Genomic DNA, 19,526 nt, shown 5'->3' with positions numbered 1-19,526 from the left:
TATGTTTTATTTTTCATTTTATTATTTCCCTTCTACGTGACTTTACCGAAAGAACCAAAAAGAGAAAAGTTTTTTTTATTCGCAAAATAATTTCTCATTTCCAGCAGCTTGCTGGGGTTGCGCCCAGCGCCCCCTGGTGGGCTCACTGTGCCTGTCTTGACAAAAACGAGCACTTTGGGACCGTCCATAAATGACGTCACGCAATTTTGGACCCCCCCCCCCCCTCAAATATGACGTCACAAAGCTCTGCCCCCCCCCCCCCAAAACCATATTTCCATTTTGAAAATGAAACATGCTTCAAATCGCTATAAACTGTAGTCATTGTAGCGCGTGTTTAATGTGGCGCTGCACTCTGATGTTGTAGGAGAAAACATGCATTAAAAGGAGGCGTTGGAAAGCTGAAATTTAGCATAAAATTCGCTTGAAAAGATTCAACTTCTAACTAAAACTGCAGATGTTCAGACTGATATATTGAAATGCTCTTATAATAATAAAATATTTAAAGCTCTTTTAACTATTAAAAATACTTGAAACTTTGTAGTAGAACGAAGCTAAACGGAGAGTACAATTATAAGAATCATATATTCATTTCACAGAATGAAAAGCCTTGCTAGAATCATTAGAATCAAAATGTTTAGTAACAATCATTCAAAAAAATTACTAAATGTATACTTCTCAAGTTCAAGTTCAAGTATTAGGTATAGAGCCCTGTGAGCCATTCAGCTCTTGAATCGGGTGCAACCGCAACAAACAAAAAACATGAACAAAAAACATCTTAAAGTGAATATGTGACTGAGTGCAAACAGAAAATCCAAGAAAAGACAGCAAAATATTGCATAAAAAACACCGTACACTAACGCTGTGTGCAAACATCCCAGTGGGATGCAAGTCAAACAACAACAACCACAAGACAGCTTAGATTAAGGCCATCAGTCTAACTCTGTACTACAACAAACAAACATGGCTAAACCAATACACTTTTCGAAATCACCAAAATAAAGCCATGAAAGCAATGAAAAAGCAACCATAGGAACTGTGACGGAATTTTCACAATAAATGGCATGGAGAAGAAAAATGTTCCTTCGTGGAATAAATAAAAGGTGACCGTAGCAAATTAAAATAATAAAATAGTTAATAATGAAAATTAAGTAAAAAAAAAAATTTGTGTTATAACGCTTCTATTTAATTAACATTTATTTAAAGTTGCGAATTTTAATGTGTGTGACGTCACATTTCTCTAACCCCGCCCCTCCCCCCCAGGTGCGTGACGTCACATTTCTCAAACCCCTCCCCCCCCCGGGTGCGTGACGTCACATTTCTCAAGCCCCGCCCCTCCCCCCCGGGTGCGTGACGTCACATTTCTCAAACCCCGCCCCTCCCCCCCCGAGTGCGTGACGTCATATTTCTCAAACCCCGCCCCTACCCCCCCGGGTGCGTGACGTCACATTTCCTCAAACCCCACCCCTCCCCCCCGTGTGCGTGACGTCACATTTCTCAAGCCCCGCCCCTCCCCCCGGTTGCGTGACGTCACATTTCTCAAACCCCGCCCCTCCCCCCCCCGTGTGCGTGACGTCACATTCTCAAGCCCCGCCCCTCCCCCCGTGTGCGTGACGTCACATTTCTCAGCCCCGCCCCTCCCCCCCGGTGCGTGACGTCACATTTCTCAGAACCCCGCCCCTCCCCCCGGGTGCGTGACGTCACATTTCTCAAACCCCGCCCCCCCCCCGGGTGCGTGACGTCACATTTCTCAAACCCCGCCCCTCCCCCCGGGTTGGGGTGCGTGACGTCACATTTCTCAAACCCCGCCCCTCCCCCCGGGTGCGTGACGTCACATTTCTCAAACCCCTCCCCTCCCCCCGGTGCGTGACGTCACATTTCTCAAACCCCGCCCCTCCCCCCGGTGCGTGACGTCACATTTCTCAAGCCCCTCCCCCCCAGGTGCGTGACGTCACATTTCTCAAGCCCCGCCCCCTCCCCCCACCCGGGTGCGTGACGTCACAGTTCTCAAGCCCCCCCCCCCGGGTGCGTGACGTCACATTTCTCAAACCCCGACCCCTCCCCCCCAGGTGCGTGACGTCACATTTCTCAAGCCCCGCCCCTCCCCCCCCCGGGTGCGTGACGGTCACATTTCTCAAGCCCCGCCCCTCCCCCCCCCAGGTGCGGACGTCACATTTCTCAAACCCCGCCCCTCCCCCCCCCCGGGTGCGTGACGTCACATTTCTCAAGCCCCTCCCCCCCCAGGTGCGTGGACGTCACATTTCTCAAACCCCGCCCCTCCCCCCCGGGTGCGTGACGTCACATTTCTCAAACCCCGCCCCTCCCCCCCGGGTGCGTGACGTCACATTTCTCAAACCCCTCCCCCCCCCCGGGGTGCGTGACGTCACATTTCTCAAACTCCGCCCCTCCCCCCCCCGGGTGCGTGACGTCACATTTCTCAAACCCCTCCCCCCCCCGGGTGCGTGACGTCACATTCTCAAGCCCCGCCCCTCCCCCCCGGGTGCGTGACGTCACATTTCTCAAACCCCGCCCCCCCCCCCCCCCCGTGTGCGTGACGTCACATTTCTCAACCCCGCCCCTCCCCCCCCGTGTGCGTGACGTCACATTTCTCAAACCCCGCCCCTCCCCCCCCAGGTGCGTGACGTCACATTTCTCAAACCCCTCCCCCCCCCCGGGTGCGTGACGTCACATTTCTCAAACCCCGCCCCTCCCCCCAGGTGCGTGACGTCATTTACGTGCTCACGATTCCTGCGCGCCCATTGGCTGCCAAATTGGACCAATCAGCGAGCTCCTTTGCCAACGCGTTCACCGATGGCCGCACGCATTTCGCGGTTCGTGAAGCCTCAGGCGAAACTCGCCTCCACCGTGCACAGAGTTGTTTAGACGAGCAGCAAACAACGCACAAACAACAACAAACAACAATAATAACAACAACAACAGTGTCAAGACTACTCGAGAAGAACGGCCTTTCCCCCCCCCCACCCCGGTGAGCAGGCGGAGCTCGGCCGCCTTGGGTGCGTCTCCCTCGGCAGGGGCTTCCAGGCAAGGCGGGGGGGTGCGGGGCTGGGGCTGCGGCCTTGTCTGAGAAGCGCACGCGAGAGGAATCTCGTTTGTTTTGTAAATGTTTGGTGTCTTTGTTCGATTTAAAGCTTCTTTCGTGACTGCAGCAGGGATTCATCTTCTTCTTGGTTCTTTCGGTAAAGTCAGCGCGTAGAAGGGAAGTAATAAAATAATAAAAATAAAACGTGATATAATACAATTTTAAAAATAAAACATAATAAAATAATAAAAATAAAACGTGATATAATACAATTTTAAAAATAAAACATAATAAATAATAAAAATAAAACGTGATATACAATTTTAAAAATAAAACATAATAAAATAATAAAAATAAAACAATAAAACGTGATGGAATACAATTTTAAAATAATAAAAATAAAACAATAAAATAATAAAAATAAAACATAAAATAATACAAATAAAACATTGAAGTAATAAGAATAAAACAAATTAATAAAACTAAAACAATCAAATAATAATCAAAACATAATAAATAAACGCACTTAAATAATACAAAATGTACATAATAATATTTAATGTGGCGCTGCTACACTCTGATGTTGATGGAATGTTGTGTGTGAGGATTGTTCTACGTGGAAGAGATCATCTAATGGCACGTGAACACACATTAAATATGTATTCTTAGGTGTTTTCGGTAAAGTCACCGTGTAGGTAAAACATCAAAATTAATAAAAAAATAAAATAAAAATAAAGATCACGACGTTTCGGAGGCAACACGAGTCTCCAGCACAAGTCTCCGTTGCCTCCGAAACGTTGTGATTTTTATTTTATTATTTTATTAATTTTATTAATTTTGATGTTTTATCTACACGGTGACTTCACGTAGGTAAAACATCAAAATTAATAAAATAATAAAATAATTTGATTTTTATTAATTTTGATGTTTTACCTACACGGTGACTTTACGTAGGTAAAACATCAAAATTAATAAAATTAATAAAATAATTTTATTTTATTAATTTTGATGTTTTACCTACGTGACTTTACGTAGGTAAACATCAAAATTAATAAAATAATAAAATAATTTTTTTTTATTAATTTTGATGTTTTACCTACGTGACTTTACGTAGGTAAAACATCAAAATTAATAAAATAATAAAATAATTTTTTTTTATTAATTTTGATGTTTTACCTACACGGTGACTTTACGTAGGTAAAACATCAAAATTAATAAAATAATAAAATAATTTTATTTTATTAATTTTGATGTTTTACCTACGTGACTTTACGTAGGTAAAACATCAAAATTAATAAAATAAATTTTTTTTATTAATTTTGATGTTTTACCTACGTGACTTTACGTAGGTAAAACATCAAAATTAATAAAATAATAAAATAAATTTTTTTTTTTTTATTAATTTTGATGTTTTACCTACGTGACTTTACGTAGGTAAAACATCAAAATTAATAAAATAATAAAATAAATTTTTTTTTATTCATTTTGATGTTTTACCTACACGGTGACTTTACGTAGGTAAAACATCAAAATTAATAAAATAATAAAATAATTTTTTTTTTTTTATGTTTTACCTACACGGTGACTTTACCGAAAACACCTAAGAATATGATTCCTTGCGGTCACGAAAGCTTCAAGTCTAGAGTTAAATTAAATATGGTTGTAAAAGATCTACTGCATATACCGACACGCTGTGCAGTGTACTCAACACGTGCCACGCGAGGCTTTGTGATACAGCTCCAGCTCGAGACATTGCACCGTTCCTCGTGAATTGTCAATTCATCTCCCAAGTCACGTGCAGTCTTTGCACGGCATTATGGGTCAGATGATTGTCTGCCACCATTAAGCAATTGGTAATGAAATATTTAATTTGTTTTCCCTAAACAGTGTAAAATTTTGGAATTTTTTTTTCACGAACATTAATTGTCACGCACAACGAGTCTGTGTGCAAAATGTCAGCTCGATTGGATCACGGGAAGTGGGTTAAAAAACGACCGAAAGATTTGCACGGTCCTAAGCAAGCAAGCGAGCGAACTTAATATAAAGGATTAAAAAAGAGCATTGCCCAATTTAAGGAACGCGAAATTGCATTCAACAAAGGGGCAAACGTGTTACGTTGAACTGGCAATTGCATTTACGTAGAAATTGCGTTTCACATAAGCATCACATCCAGCTCCTATATTTGTACTATATTGGTTCCATCTGCTTCATATATAGGAAATGTTTTTTTTTTATTTAAAGCATCGTGATCATGCATTACTGCTACAATGCCTAAATAAATACATTAATTTCCTTTAAATTTGTGGATAATTTAAAAAATGCAATTATTACATACTTTAGCTCCTTAGTATTAGTTAGACTTTGTACCTTTAGTATAGTTAGACTTGTACACCACTTATTTAAGATGTAAGATTCCTATATGTTGAATGTACGCACCTACCTGCCAAAGTAAATTCCTTGTCTGTGCGAACTTTCATGGCGAATAAAACCCTTTCTGATTCTGCCATGCCCATGCAAGATCTGAAAGTGACGTGTGTAACGGCAGTCACATGCCTATCACTTGATTAATTGCAGTTTTACGTTAGGGTTAAATGTAGATGCATTATCTTCTTGGTTCTTTCGGTAAAGTCACGTATTGCTTCCCTTCTACGTGACTCTACGTGAGTTTACCGAAAGAACCAAGAAGATGAATCCCTGCAGTCACGAAAGCTTTAAATCGAAACATAAAAATGTTTTAATTTTATTATTTTATTACTTCCATTCTACGTGACTTTACCGAAAGAACCAAGAAGATGAATCCCTGCAGTCACGAAAGCTTTAAGTCGAAATGTAGATGCATTAATCCCGATTTGCTTGTGATCTCTAAGTGGCAGATAATTCGTTGTTCTACCAAAACACCAGTCCACTGACTTTGGCGAATGAGTGGCTTCGCCTTGACCTAACGAATGCGCCTGCTATAACCCTGACCGGACACCAAACTCCCTTGTTGATTCACAATCAACGTTTTTGGGTTTAGATCGCGTTATTTATAAATGTGTCGTAACCCTCCACCACCCGACACGGCCAATCAGTAAAACAGTGTCACGTTGACAAAAGACAAAATTGTTTGCTGCTTTAGCCCCCACACCGGTGTGTGTTGAAGCGTGAAACCACAACAATTTACTATTTGAGTAGCGCTGTGACGTTTCGCTGGTAATTGCATCCAGCATCATCATCGCACAATTCGCCAGAATCTTGAGGGGCTCTGCTGTGTCTCCCGTTCTTATATAGAGCAGCAGCAGCAGCAGCTGCAGCAGGTGACGTCATCATTCACTAGTGATGACGTCACCCTGCTGCTTATATAGAGCAGCAGCAGCAGGGTGACGTCATCGCTAACTAGTGATGACGTCATCCTGCTGTTTATATAGAGCAGCAGCAGGGTGACGTCATCGCTAACTAGTGATGACGTCACCCTGCTGCTTATATAGAGCAGCAGCAGCAGGGTGACGTCATCGTTAACTCATTGTAGCACAATGTCCACAGATTTTTATTTTGTTATTTTGCAGCCTGAAGACGAAGCCCCGTGCGCCGCTAGCACCGCCGATGTCGCAGTCCGAGACTGAGCCCCCCAACTTAGACCCACCAGACCTCGGTGGTGGTGGTGCTCTCCCGGTGGAGAATGTGGAGCTCGGCGTCATTCTGCCGGGTGGTGAGCGTCACGTGTCTCGTTTCCACGGCAGGTGCGTGTCACGTGTGCCCGGCGTTGAGCGCTTGGACTTACACACGCACGCACTCGTTCCATTCCCGCGGAGATCGAGCGATGGATCGGTAGGGGGATGTAGGGATGTGTACTCTTGGTTCTTTCGGTGAAGTCACGTAGGTAAAAAATGAAATCAAAATTAATAAAAAAAACAATAAATTTCGATTTAAAGCTTTCGTGACTGCAGGGATTCATCTTCTTGGTTCTTTCAGTAAAGTCGCGTAGAAGGGAAATAATAAAATAATAAAATATAAATAATTAAATATTTCTCGCATCACACTGGTACATTCCTACGTCTAGATTTGAAGCTTTCGTGACTGCAAGGATTCATACGCTTAGTTCTTTCGGTAAAGTCACGTAGGTAAAAAATGAAATCAAAATTTATAAAAAAACAAAAACAATAAATTTCGATTTAAAGCTTTCATGCTATGCAGTTTATACTTTAGTTTTTCTATGTAGTTTATACTTTAGTTTTCTACGTGGTTGTTTAGTAACTGCAGCTACATATCATTAACATTCCTTTCCTTTGTTACTGCTAATCCCTGCACCCCCCTTGGTGCTGCTGATCCTGCATAATGCACGGGCATAATATGACTTTGAAACCCCCCCACCCACCTCCTACGCATTTCCCATGAATATGCTAAACTCCTCTTGATATGCACATTCTTTTGTCAAGGCGCTCTTCTTCCACCTCCAACCCAGCTTATATATAAGCCCCAAGCTTGGCAGTGTCTCATTCTTCACCTGAAGACGGCTGCTTGCGTTGTGGCCGAAACGTCGTAAGAATTATTTTATTTTATTATGTTTTATTTTTATAATTTTATTATTTTACTACTTCCCTTCTACGTGACTTTACCGAAAGAACCAAGAAGACAAAACAATAAAATCAAGACGTTTCGGAGGCAACACAAGCTTCCGTCTTCAGGTGATACAGATATTTTGCTGTGACCGTTTCACCTGAAGACGGAAGCTTGTGTTGCCTCCGAAATGTCGTGATTTTTTAAAATTAATTTTGATTTCATTTTTTACCTACGTGACTTTACCGAAAGAACTAAGCGTATGGATCCTTGCAGTCACGAAAGCTTCAAATCTAGACGTAGGAATGTGCCAGTGTGAGTTGAAGTGTGCTCGTATCGAGGACAACATGAGATCGATGTCCAATTGATGAAATTCGACTGTGACTCCTCCTGCGTATATAGTTATCAACACCGCCTGTGTGGGAAATAATTTCAATTCTTCGTGTACACTTCAGTTTTGTGTCAACGCATCGTTTTAATGTTTTTATAGCATCCTCCGTTGTTTTCAGTGTCCTACAAGGCTGGATGGTAAAATAAAAATGCGTAGGAGGTGGGCGGGGGGGTTTCAAATTAATATTATGCCCGTGCATTATGCATAATATTAATTTGAAACCCTCCCGCCCACCTCCTACGCATTTTCCATATGCTAAATTCCTCTTGATATGCAAATTGTTTTGTCAAGGCGCTCTTCTTCCCACCTCCCCCCCTCCAACCCAGCTTAAATAGACGCTCCAAGCTTGGTGGTGTTTCATTCTTCACCTGAGGACGGCTGCTTGCGTTGTGGCCGAAACGTCGTGAGAATTATTTTATTGTGTTTTATTTTTATTATTTTATTACTTACCTTCTACATCTGCAAGTGTTCGTAGCCATACTGTAAGAATATTACGCGACATCTTTTAACAATTTCTGGTTTATCAATTCCGAGTTATGCCTCAATCATCAGGAACAAAAAATGTCCTGTGTGTTTACACTATGAGACATCGCCTTTACCAGTGGCAAAATATAGTAACATGTTTTTACCCTTTCAACTGGTACAAAAACTGACACCTTTATACAAGGCATCATGTTTGCAATAACCACAACACAAGCAGTCGAAATGCAAACAAAAAGAAACATTTTGAGTGCTTGTGTTGTGGTTATTGCAAACATGATGCCTTGTATAAAGGTGTCAGCTGTTGTACCAGTTGAAAGGGTAAAAACCTACTACTATATATTGCCACTGCTAAAGGAGATGTCTCAGTGTAAATGCTTACCCCGAGCTCTCAATACTCTGATAGTGCGCTGTCTTTGAGTTGTACGCCTTTTGGCGTCATCTGGTCCAACACCAATGGAGACTAGGCTCTAATAAAAGCTGTCTCGGGTGTGGACCAATCAACTTCAAGGACAGTGCATATCATCATCATCATCAGAGTTGTTAATTTTTGTTTGCATTTTGACTGCTTGTGTTGAGGTTATTGCAAACATGATGCCTTGTATAAAGGTGTCAGTTTTTGTACCAGTTGAAAGGGTAACAACCTATCACTACTACTATGTCCTGTGCGGGTTCACAGTTTGACGTTGACGTGAGCTGCGGTCTGTGCTGCTGCTGTTGCCACGTGTTGCTGTGTGGTGCGGTGCGAGCAGCAAGCCGGTGATGGACGTGCTGGTCGTGCTTTGCGGCCGCTACCGCTTGAGCCCTGCCGGCCACACCCTGGAGCTTCTCTCGAGGGACGACGCGTCGCCTCTGCGGTACAAGCCCCACACGCCCCTGGGGGCCCTTGGTGCGGGGACGGCGCTAATCAAACCTCGGCCCGCCAGCGACGACCGACTCAAGAAGCCGACGCAGCCTGTCGTTGTCCCGGAGGTAAAGCGTTGAGTCGCTGACGTGGCCTCGTTGTGAATAGATTTTGACAGTCGAACACGCTAACCCTGTTGGACGACCGACTCAAGAAGCCGACGCAGCCTGTCGTCGTCCCGGAGGTAAAGCGTTGAGTCGCTGACGTGGCCTCGTTGTGAATAGATTTTGACAGTCGAACACGCTAACCCTGTTGGACGACCGACTCAAGAAGCCGACGCAGCCTGTCGTTGTCCCGGAGGTAAAGCGTTGAGTCGGTGACGTGGCCTCGTTGTGAATAGATTTTGACACTCGAACACGCTAACCCTGTTGGACGACCGACTCAAGAAGCCGACGCAGCCTGTCGTCGTCCCGGAGGTAAAGCGTTGAGTCGGTGGCGTGGCCTCGTTGTGAATAGATTTTGACAGTCTAACACGCTAACCCTGTGTAGAGATCTTGGAGTGACAAAGCAGATTAGAAAAATGGACATGTAAGCAAAGTGGCCCGGTCCATGCATATGTAGTGGGTTCGAATTAGATTGCACACACACACGCAGCTTTGAGGCAACACTCTGTATTAAACGGTAAGTAATATAACACTGCACACGAGGTGGTGACCACCTTCCTCAACTCGCTAACACTCTGGAGCACGACACAGAGTGGACCAGGCAGGCGGAACTCCCCCTCCGCAGGCGTTTATGTCGGCGGGATCGGCATTTCGGCAGCAGGAACAACGCCCCGACCAGCCGCCGAGTTGGGGGGAGCGCCGTTTTGGCGGGAACAGCGCCCCGACCAGCCGCCGAGTTGGCAGGAGCGGCGTTTTGGCGGGAACAGCGCCCCGACCAGCCGCCGAGTTGGCGGGAACGCCGTTTTGGCGGGAACAGCGCCCCGACCAGCCGCCGAGTTGGCAGGAGCGGCGTTTTGGCGGGAACAGCGCCCCGACCAGCCGCTGATTTGGCGGGAGCGGCGTTTTGGCGGGAACAGCGCCCCGACCAGCCGCCGATTTGGCGGGAGCGGCGTTTTGGCGGGAACAGCGCCCCGACCAGCCGCCGAGTGTAACCCTGTTATAGTCCCACTTAATCCATAGCCTAGCGCAGTATGTCATTTTTAAATGGAGAAATTTCATAAACGTGGACAGCTGGATCCTAAGAGGGTAAACACGGATAGGATGTTTAGCTACAGTATTCAATTTCGATTTAAAGCTTTCGTGACTGCAGGGATTCATCTTCTTGGTTCTTTCGGTAAAGTCGTCACGTAGAAGGGAAGTAATGAAATAATAAAAATAAAACATAATAAAATATAATTAAATTTCGATGTAAAGCTTTCGTGACTGCAGGGATTCATCTTCTTGGTTCTTTCGGTAAAGTCGTCACGTAGAAGGGAAGTAATGAAATAATAAAAATAAAACATAATAAAATATAATTAAATTTCGATGTAAAGCTTTCGTGACTGCATGGATTCATCTTCTTGGTTCTTTCGGTAAAGTCACCACGTAGAAGGGAAGTAATGAAATAATAAAAATAAAACAATTCTCACGACGTTTCGGCCACAACGAAGACGGCTGCTTGCGTTGTAGCCGAAACGTCGTGAGAATTATTTTATTATGTTTTATTTTTATTATTTCATTACTTCCCTTCTACGTGGTGACTTTACCAAAAGAACCAAGAAGACACAGCATTCAATTTGTCGATCCTCTACTCAAATCTCTTCATTTGCTTTTCAGCAAACGGTGCGGCTGACGGTGAACTACCTGCGAACGCAGAAGACCACAGTTCGGGTTAGCCCAAGTGTGGCCCTGCAAGCACTGCTGCCCGAAATCTGCAACAAGTGCGGGTTTCACGTGCCCCACACCACGCTGTTCCGGGACGCCGGCGAGACGGAGGCGCTCGACGCGTCGCGCTCGCTGTCTGAGCTCGGTGTCGAGGAGGTGTACGCCGTGGACAGAAGCAAAGGTCGTTTCTAATGTTGTTTTTCAGCTGCTAAAAACAATCGTCGTTTTGTCACAGCGGTCCCTTTATAACGCTGGCTTATTAAAGCCCTACCTCTTCTGCAGTTGTTTTAGACTTGTCGATAGAACCTCCTGGTTATTGACCTAGAATTGTTTATTTCATCAGTATGACTGTTAAGATCACTACTTGTTTTAGACAGTTTCACACGTAGCAGGCTTTCGCGACCAATATTATTCACAATCAACGTGTTTGGGTTTAGATGGCCGCGTTATTTATAAATGTGTCGTAACCCTCCACCACCCGACACGGCCAATCGGTAAAAAAGTGTCACGTTGACAAAAGACAAAATAGTTCGCTGCTTTAGCCCCCACACCGGTGTGTGTTGAAGCGTGAAACCACAACATTTACTATTTGAGTAGCACTACGACGTTTCGCTGGTAATTGCATCCAGCATCATCGGGCAATTCGGTAGTGGGTTCTCAATCGGGTTTAATTGTATTACAGAAAGAACCCGATGCCTGCTGCTGGAAAAATCGGGTTTTTTTCCACCCATGTTCCACGCTGGGGCTCGTGCCAGAGGTCGCAACCGGGTACCCGATACCCATACCCTACCCGATACCCGGCTACCCGTACCCGGCCAGGTACGGGTACGGGTACCCGTACCTGGCCGGGTACGGGTAGCCGTTTGCGACCCTGGTGCGGCCGGCTACGGGTACGGGTAGGCCGTGAGTCACTGGTGAGTCACCGTTTCTCAACAAGTGTAAAATGTCTTCTTGGTTCTTTCGGTAAAGTCACGTAGAAGGGAAGTAATAAAATAATAAAAATAAAACATAATAAAATAATTCTCACGACGTTTCGGCCACAACGCAAGCAGCCGTCCTCAGGTGAAAACCAGGTCTGTCGAAAGCTTTAAATCGAAGTGTAAAAGATATTTTTTCTTTACAACGCTGCCATCTAGTGGATAAGTAATGCTACAATGAACAATGTGGACGCTTTGTAGATATCTACTTTAAATGTACGTACACAAGTATGGTGTCATATGCTTGTTCATATCAACATTTACTAAACACCTCAATCATTTTGGAACGTGTATTAAAATAGTACATCTTTTGCAATTTAAACTATGTAGGGTTCCATGTGTCGTACAATTAATAACAAGTAAAACCCGTAAAAACAAAGTTTTTCACTATAAATCCTTTATATGCGTGGCATCGGCTAGAGTCCTCTCGTCCTCTGGCTTGAGATGGCTGCCACCTATGGGTCAGATGATTGCATTGCACCATTAAGCAATTGGTAATATTTTTGTCCTAAAAAGTGTAACATTTTGGAATTTTTTTTTCACGAACATTAATTGTCACGCACAACGAGTCTGTGTGGAAAGTGTCAGCTCGATTGGATCACGGGAAGTGGGTTAAAAAACGACCGAAAGATTTGCACGGTCGTAAGCAAGCAAGCGAACTTAATATAAAGGATTTAATAATTATAACCCGTAAAAACAAAGTTTTTCACTATAAATCCTCTATATGCGTGGCGGCTAGAGTCCTCTCGTCCTCTGGCTTGAAATGGCTGCCACCTGTGGGTCAGATGATTGCATTGCACCATTAAGCAATTGGTAATTAAATATAATATTTTTGTCCTAAAAAGTGTAAAATTTTAGAATTTTTTTTCACGAATATTAATTCGTAAGCAAGCAAGCAAGCGAACTTAATATAAAGGATTTAAAAATAGACCACGTACTGAAAGGCTTAATTCATTTAACTTTGTATTGCATTTGCAAAGCTACGGCCAATTCACCGCGTGTCATCCCCGTTGCGATATGCATATTCACTCTCAGGCAATGAAACCATCACCTGTGGACGTATTGAGTGGCTCTCTTTGTGTTACAGAGCTGAGCCATGGCCTTCACGACAACACCGACCTTCCTGCGAAAAAAAAGAAAGGGCTTTTCAGCTTCCTGTGGCCAAAAAAAAAGAAGGTGAATACGTAACTAGCTTCTTCTAGCTCTTTTGGTTATTCTAACAACTCCCCCGGTGTGCATTGTTGAGTGTTTGCTGTCTTTGCTTACCTGTGTGTCATGTCCTCTTTCTGCTGCTATGGCTTTCCCAGAGTGATGATGATGATGATGTTTCCGAGTGTGGTTCCAACAGTTCAATGCATGGTGACAGTAGGTCTTAATTGGGTGGCCTTCATTTCAAAAAGGTTGCTAGCCACCGCTTTAAGACATCGAGTCGGCAAATGCAAAGTTCTTGACGTCACATAGTCCCAGTTGATGCAAGCCGAAAGCACTTGCAGTTGTATTTGTAAACACCGGCGAACTGTATTCTTTGGTTCTTTCGGTAAAGTCACGTATAAAGATAAATTAATAAATTAAATAATAGCACACTACGACGGTTCGATTGCAACACAAGTAATCATCGTCATCAGCTATAAAATAAATAGCGACACAAATCTAACCATAAAACTATAGACAGACACACAAGCAGACAGACATCACAAAGACACACAGAGAGAACACGTATCGGCACACAGAGAGAGAGATCGTCTCTGTGACGAGACCTTAATTCCAAGAACACAGGATGAGATGTTACTATCCTTTGTGCAAGCACTTTCAAGAGTTCATGAACAGCGAGCCTGGTGACATTTGGGGAGCGCATCGTCAGCAGTGAACCTTTGATTCCTAGAATGTTTCGGCCTTTCACACGATACACCCTCCCCAAAGGCGGCCAGCGACAGGGCGATCAATCCTACGCTTGCGTCCCATTCCCAATTAGTCACATGAGTTGCCTTGTTGTTGATAGCCAACAATAAGAGTTGAGTAGGTGAGTGAGTAGGTGAGTGAGTAGGTGAGTGAGTGAGTAGGTGAGTGAGTGAGTATGTAGGTGAGTGAGTGAGTAGGTGAGTGAGTGAGTAGGTGAGTGTGTAGGTGAGAGTAGGTGAGTGAGTAGGTGTGTAGGTTCAGATTCCAAGAACACAGGATGAGATGTTACTATCCTTTGTGCAAGCACTTTCAAGAGTTCATGAACAGCGAGCCTGGTGACATTTGGGGAGCGCATCGTCAGCAGTGAACCTTTGGATCCTCGGGTGTTTCGGCCTTTCGCACGATACACCCTCCCCAAAGGCGGCCAGCGACAGGGCGATCAATCCTACGCTTGCGTCCCATTCCCAATTAGTCGTAGGAGTTGCCTTGTTGTTGATAGCCGACATCCCGTGGGACTATGCACGGCAGGGGCGTCCTCCTCCCTGAGTCAAGCATTGTTGACTTAGATTTTTGTCGCTATTTCTTTTATACCCGACGTCGATTGCTCGTGTTGCAATCGAAACGTCGTAGTATGCCCTTATTTAATTTATTACTTTATCTTCATACGTGACTTCACCGAAAGAACCAAAGAATAATTCCTGCAGTCACGAAAGCTCCAAAATTAAACACTGGCTAACTCGTCAATGTTTTCCACAGACCTCCATGCCCGGAACACCATTAATGGGGCAGCAGCAGCAGCAGCATCAGCGACCCATGAGCATGCCGTGCGTGCCCTCCCCTATGCCGGGCACACTGCCCAGTGGCGGCGGCGGTGGCGGCGGTGGCGGTGGCAGCAAGCGGAGAGCCCCAGGAGCCCCCGTCTCACCCACCAACTCCCTGGCCACCATCCCTGAGGACGAAGAGCCGGACAAAGACAACGTTCCGTCCGTCCCTCCCGGCAGGCAGGAGAGCGGTTTTGAGCTGGTGTGTCGCGATCGCTTGCAGGCGACGCGTTCGTTTTGCACGAATGTTGCATGCATACAGTACAGTGTACATTTTAATTCGAAGCGTGTGCACATGCTTAATGCCAAGATCAACGTGGGCCTCTCCAATTTGTTGTTTACAGAACATGACACAAACTGAGACTGAATTTCGATTTAAAGCTTCTTTCGTGACTGCAGGGATTCATCTTCTTGGTTCTTTCGGTAAAGTCACCACGTACAAGGGAAGTAATAAAATAATAAAAATAAAACATAGTAAAATAAAATACTCAGAAACGTCGTGAGAATTATTTTATTTTATTATGTTTTATTTTTATTATTTTATTACTTCCCTTCTACGTGACTTTACCGAAAAAACCAAGAAGATTTCATATGATGTTTAAAATCACAAATGCCACACCAATTATGCCCCGTAAATATTTCAGAAAACGGTTATATTACCACAGTGCATTTGCTTTTCACGAAAGCTTTAAGTCGAAATGTAGATGCATTATCTTCTTGGTTCTTTCGGTAAAGTCACGTATTGCTTCCCTTCTACGTGACTCTACGTGACTTTACCGAAAGAACCAAGAAGATGAAACTGAGACTGGTGCAGTTTTAAGTCCAAATTTCAGTGTACGTGTCGTAGCTTCCGGGAGACTTGGACGACGCAGTTGGAGGCACACTTGTTTATTCAGCGCAAAGTACAGAACAGGCCGAGATGTACGGCACTCGAAGGGGTATCGGCCCAATCTTAATTTTGGAGCTTTCGTGACTGCAGGGATTATTCTTTGGTTCTTTCGGTAAAGTCACGTGTAAAGATAAAGTCATAAATTAAATAATAGCATACTACGACGTTTTGTGCACAAACAACGCAGCACGTCACCCAGTCAGTCAGCCTCAAGACACGCTCCGGTGGTAAACCTCCGTTGCATTCTTCGTGCTGTTTGAGAATGTTTTTATTATTTGATTTATTTCACCCTTTAAAAAATTAACCCGCAAAAACAAAGTTTTTCACTACAAATCCTTTATATGCGTGGCATCGGGGTGGCTAGAGTCCTCTCGTCCTCTGGCTTGAGATGGCTGCCACCTATGGGTCAGATGATTGTCTGCCACCATTAAGCAATTGGTAATTAAATATTTTTTTAAATTCCCTAAACAGTGTAAAATTTTTGAACATTTTTTTCACGAAAATTAATTGTCACGCACAACGAGTCTGTGTGCAAAATGTCAGCTCGATTGGATCACGGGAAGTGGGTTAAAAAACGACCGAAAGATTTGCACGGTCGTAAGCAAGCAAGCAAGTGAACTTAATATAAAGGATTTAAAAAAGGTAAGAACTTTCTAAACCACTAACATTGTACTTTATATATAATCGGTACAATCTTGATTTTGGAGCTTTCGTGACTGCAGGGATTATTCTTTGGTTCTTTCGGTAAAGTCACGTCTAAAGAAAAAATAATAAATTAAATAATAGCATACGACGTTTCGATTGCAACACAAGCAATCGTGATCAGGTATAAATGAAATAGCGACATAAAATCTAACCAGAAAACTACAGACAGACATATAAGCAGACAGACATCACCAAGATACACAGAGAGAGAGTAACACAGGCACAGAGAGGGGTGATCGTCTCTGTGGCGAGGCCTTAAATTGACAGAGGGGGGCGGAGGCAGAGAGAGGGAGGGGGGGCAGAGACAAAATGTACGTGTCAATGAGTACGAAGAGACGCGTAGAGAAGTACGCAGGCTTAGAGGGAGACAGAAACAAACTAAAATTAAATAACCTCGCAAAGTATCGAAATATTATGTACAACGACACGGAGAATAAGTGTATCGGCCCCTTCACCTGTCTAACTGGGAGATCAACGCTCTACGTCACAGCTAGCCTACTCCCAGGTCCTCCACTAGCGGGCTAGGGGAGGCTAGCTGACCCAGCTCTGGCCAAGCTGGGATCACGGCACCCTGAGTCACCAGACCGGCCCCTTCACCCGTCTAACTGGGAGATCAACGCTCTACGTCGCAGCTAGCCTACTCCCAGGTCCTCCACTACCAGGCTAGGGGAGGCTAGCTAACCCAGCTCTGGCCAAGCTGGGATCACGGCACCCTGAGTCCCCAGACCGGCCCCGTCACCCGTCTAACTGGGAGATCACACTATCTCTATCCCGGCTAGCCTACTCCCAGGTCCTCCACTACCGGGCTAGGGGAGGCTCGCTGACCCAGCCGTGGTCAAGCTGGGATCACGGCACCCTGAGTCCCCAGACCGGCTCTGACAAGAGCATCGGCTCTGGGCTCTGGGGGCCACGCCACCGGCTTGCCCTGGTCGCTCCTGAGAAGGACGGCGATTCAGGGAAGTCCCAGGGCCTGTCTAGCCGCTCTTCTTGCTTCGCTGGTTAAGGCTGAACACTGAACCCCGAGCCCTCCGGCTCACCGCCTCGTATAGCAACTCCCCCACTGAGGGGTGGGGCCGTGGGGGATCCCAGCTCCGTGTCAGCCCCCCAGGCTCAACGGTGCGGACGTGGATGTAAGCGCCTCTCGGCGTACGGGCAATACCACGCCCAGTGTGTTTGTTAAGCCCTCCGTGACACCTCTGCACATGCATACAGTACAGTGTGCATTTCAATTCGAAGCATGTGCATGCTTAATGCCAAGATCAATGTGGGCCTCTCCAGTTTGTTATTTACAGAACATGACGCAAACCGGAGGTCGCAAACGGGTTTTGATTCCTTACCCGTACCCATACCCTACCCGATACCCGTACCCAGCCGCACCAGGGTCGCAAACGGGTTCCCGTACCCAGCCGTACCCGTACCCTACCTGTACCCAGCCGGGTACGGGTAGGGTACGGGTATCGGGTACCCGGTTGCGACCTCTGGGATGAAGCCATGTTGCAAATGCGCGGGTGGGTTGATTCTAGGAACTTGAATTGTGAGAAGAGACAAGACGTTGGGAAATGAGTGACAAACGGTGACTCAGCGGTGACTCACGGCCTACCCGTACCCGTACCCGGCCGGGTACGGGTAGCCGTTCCCTACCCGTACCCTACCCGAAATGAGTGACAAACGGTGACTCACCGGTGACTCACGGCCTACCCGTACCCGGCCGCACCAGGGTCGCAAACGGATACCCGGCTACCCGTGACTTTACCGAAAGAACCAAGAAGATGAATCCCTGCAGTCACGAAAGCTTTAAATCAAAATATTATATTATTATATTATAGTATAATATTATTTAAATATAGAATAACATTATTTTGATATTTTATGATTTTATTTTATTATATTTTTATCTTTTTATTATTTCCCTTCTACGTGACTTTACCGAAAGAACCAAGAAGATGAATCCCTGCAGTCACGAAAGCTTTAAATCGAAACATAAAATGTTATATTTTTATCATTTTATTATTTCCCTTCTACGTGACGACTTTACCGAAAGAACCAAGAAAATGAATCCCTGCAGTCACGAAAGAAGCTTTCAATCTAAATCTCTCACCAACTTTGTGTTTCTTGCTCAGAGCTCTCCAGACCAGCCGCGCCTCGCACCGGAGACCAGAAGAAGCCAGCCGCCCGCTGCACCGTTGGCCGCATCTTCGACTGAGGCCACCGCCACCGCCGCCGAATCGACACCGCCATCGTCGCCACCCCCGAGATCTGCCCCAGAACATTCTTCGGCGGCGTTCTCGCAGCCCGGATCCTCTTCTCCTGTGACGCCGAGCGCGGAGAATCAGCATCGAAGGCGGAGCAGCTCCACAGGTGAGCTCTCGCGTGCTCACATCTTCAACTTCGAGTTTTGTTATCAAGCGCTCTAATATTTTGATTTAAAGCTTTCGTGACTGCAGGGATTCATCTTCTTGGTTTTTTCGGTAAAGTCGTCACGTAGAAGGGAAATAATAAAATGATAAAAAAATATATATAATAAAATAAAATAATAAAATATCAAAATAATGTTATTCTATATTTAAATAATATTATACTATAATATAATAATATCATATTTCGATAAGTCACGTAGAATGGAAATAATAAAATGATAAAAATAAAAAATATATTATTAAATAAAATAATAAAATATCAAAGTAATGTTATTCTATATTTAAATAATATTATAATATAATAATATAATATTTAGATTTAAAGCTTTCGTGACTGCAGGGATTCATCTTCTTGGTTTTTTCGGTAAAATCACGTAGAAGGGAAGTAATAAAATAATAAAATAAAATAAATCTCACTTTATTATGTTTTATTTTTGTTATTTTATTACTTCCCTTCTACGTGACTTTACCGAAAAAACAAGAAGACGCGCTCTTATAGTTGTATCCATACAAGACTGATTAATTTTTTTGCGATGGAGCGCTTTTGGCTATATTCAAATGTGGAAATTTTAGCTGTGCCATCAACCAACATTTTTTAATCCTTTATATTAAGTTCACTTGCTTGCTTGCTTGCTTAGGACCGTGCAAATCTTTCGGTCGTT

At 44.5% G+C, this 19,526-nt stretch overlaps 1 protein-coding gene across 1 annotated transcript in view; it reads left to right on the top strand.

Moving 5' to 3' along the window:
- Positions 1-19,526, top strand: part of LOC133362850 (cordon-bleu protein-like 1) — a 40,176-nt gene that overhangs the window by 16,488 nt on the left and 4,162 nt on the right. The window contains exons 3-8 of the mRNA XM_061581793.1: positions 6,583-6,756; positions 9,197-9,416; positions 11,109-11,337; positions 13,221-13,309; positions 14,789-15,055; positions 18,568-18,805. Coding sequence (XP_061437777.1) covers positions 6,583-6,756; positions 9,197-9,416; positions 11,109-11,337; positions 13,221-13,309; positions 14,789-15,055; positions 18,568-18,805 — 1,217 coding nt within the window. The remainder of the gene's footprint in view (positions 1-6,582; positions 6,757-9,196; positions 9,417-11,108; positions 11,338-13,220; positions 13,310-14,788; positions 15,056-18,567; positions 18,806-19,526) is intronic.

This window comes from Lethenteron reissneri, unplaced genomic scaffold (genome assembly GCF_015708825.2).
Source record: "Lethenteron reissneri isolate LAM-NWPU_2019-01 unplaced genomic scaffold, ASM1570882v1 scaffold_1630, whole genome shotgun sequence".
NCBI lineage: Eukaryota > Metazoa > Chordata > Hyperoartia > Petromyzontiformes > Petromyzontidae > Lethenteron > Lethenteron reissneri.
The sequence above is the reverse complement of the archived record's forward strand: the minus strand, read 5'-3'. Positions and strand labels throughout refer to the sequence as shown.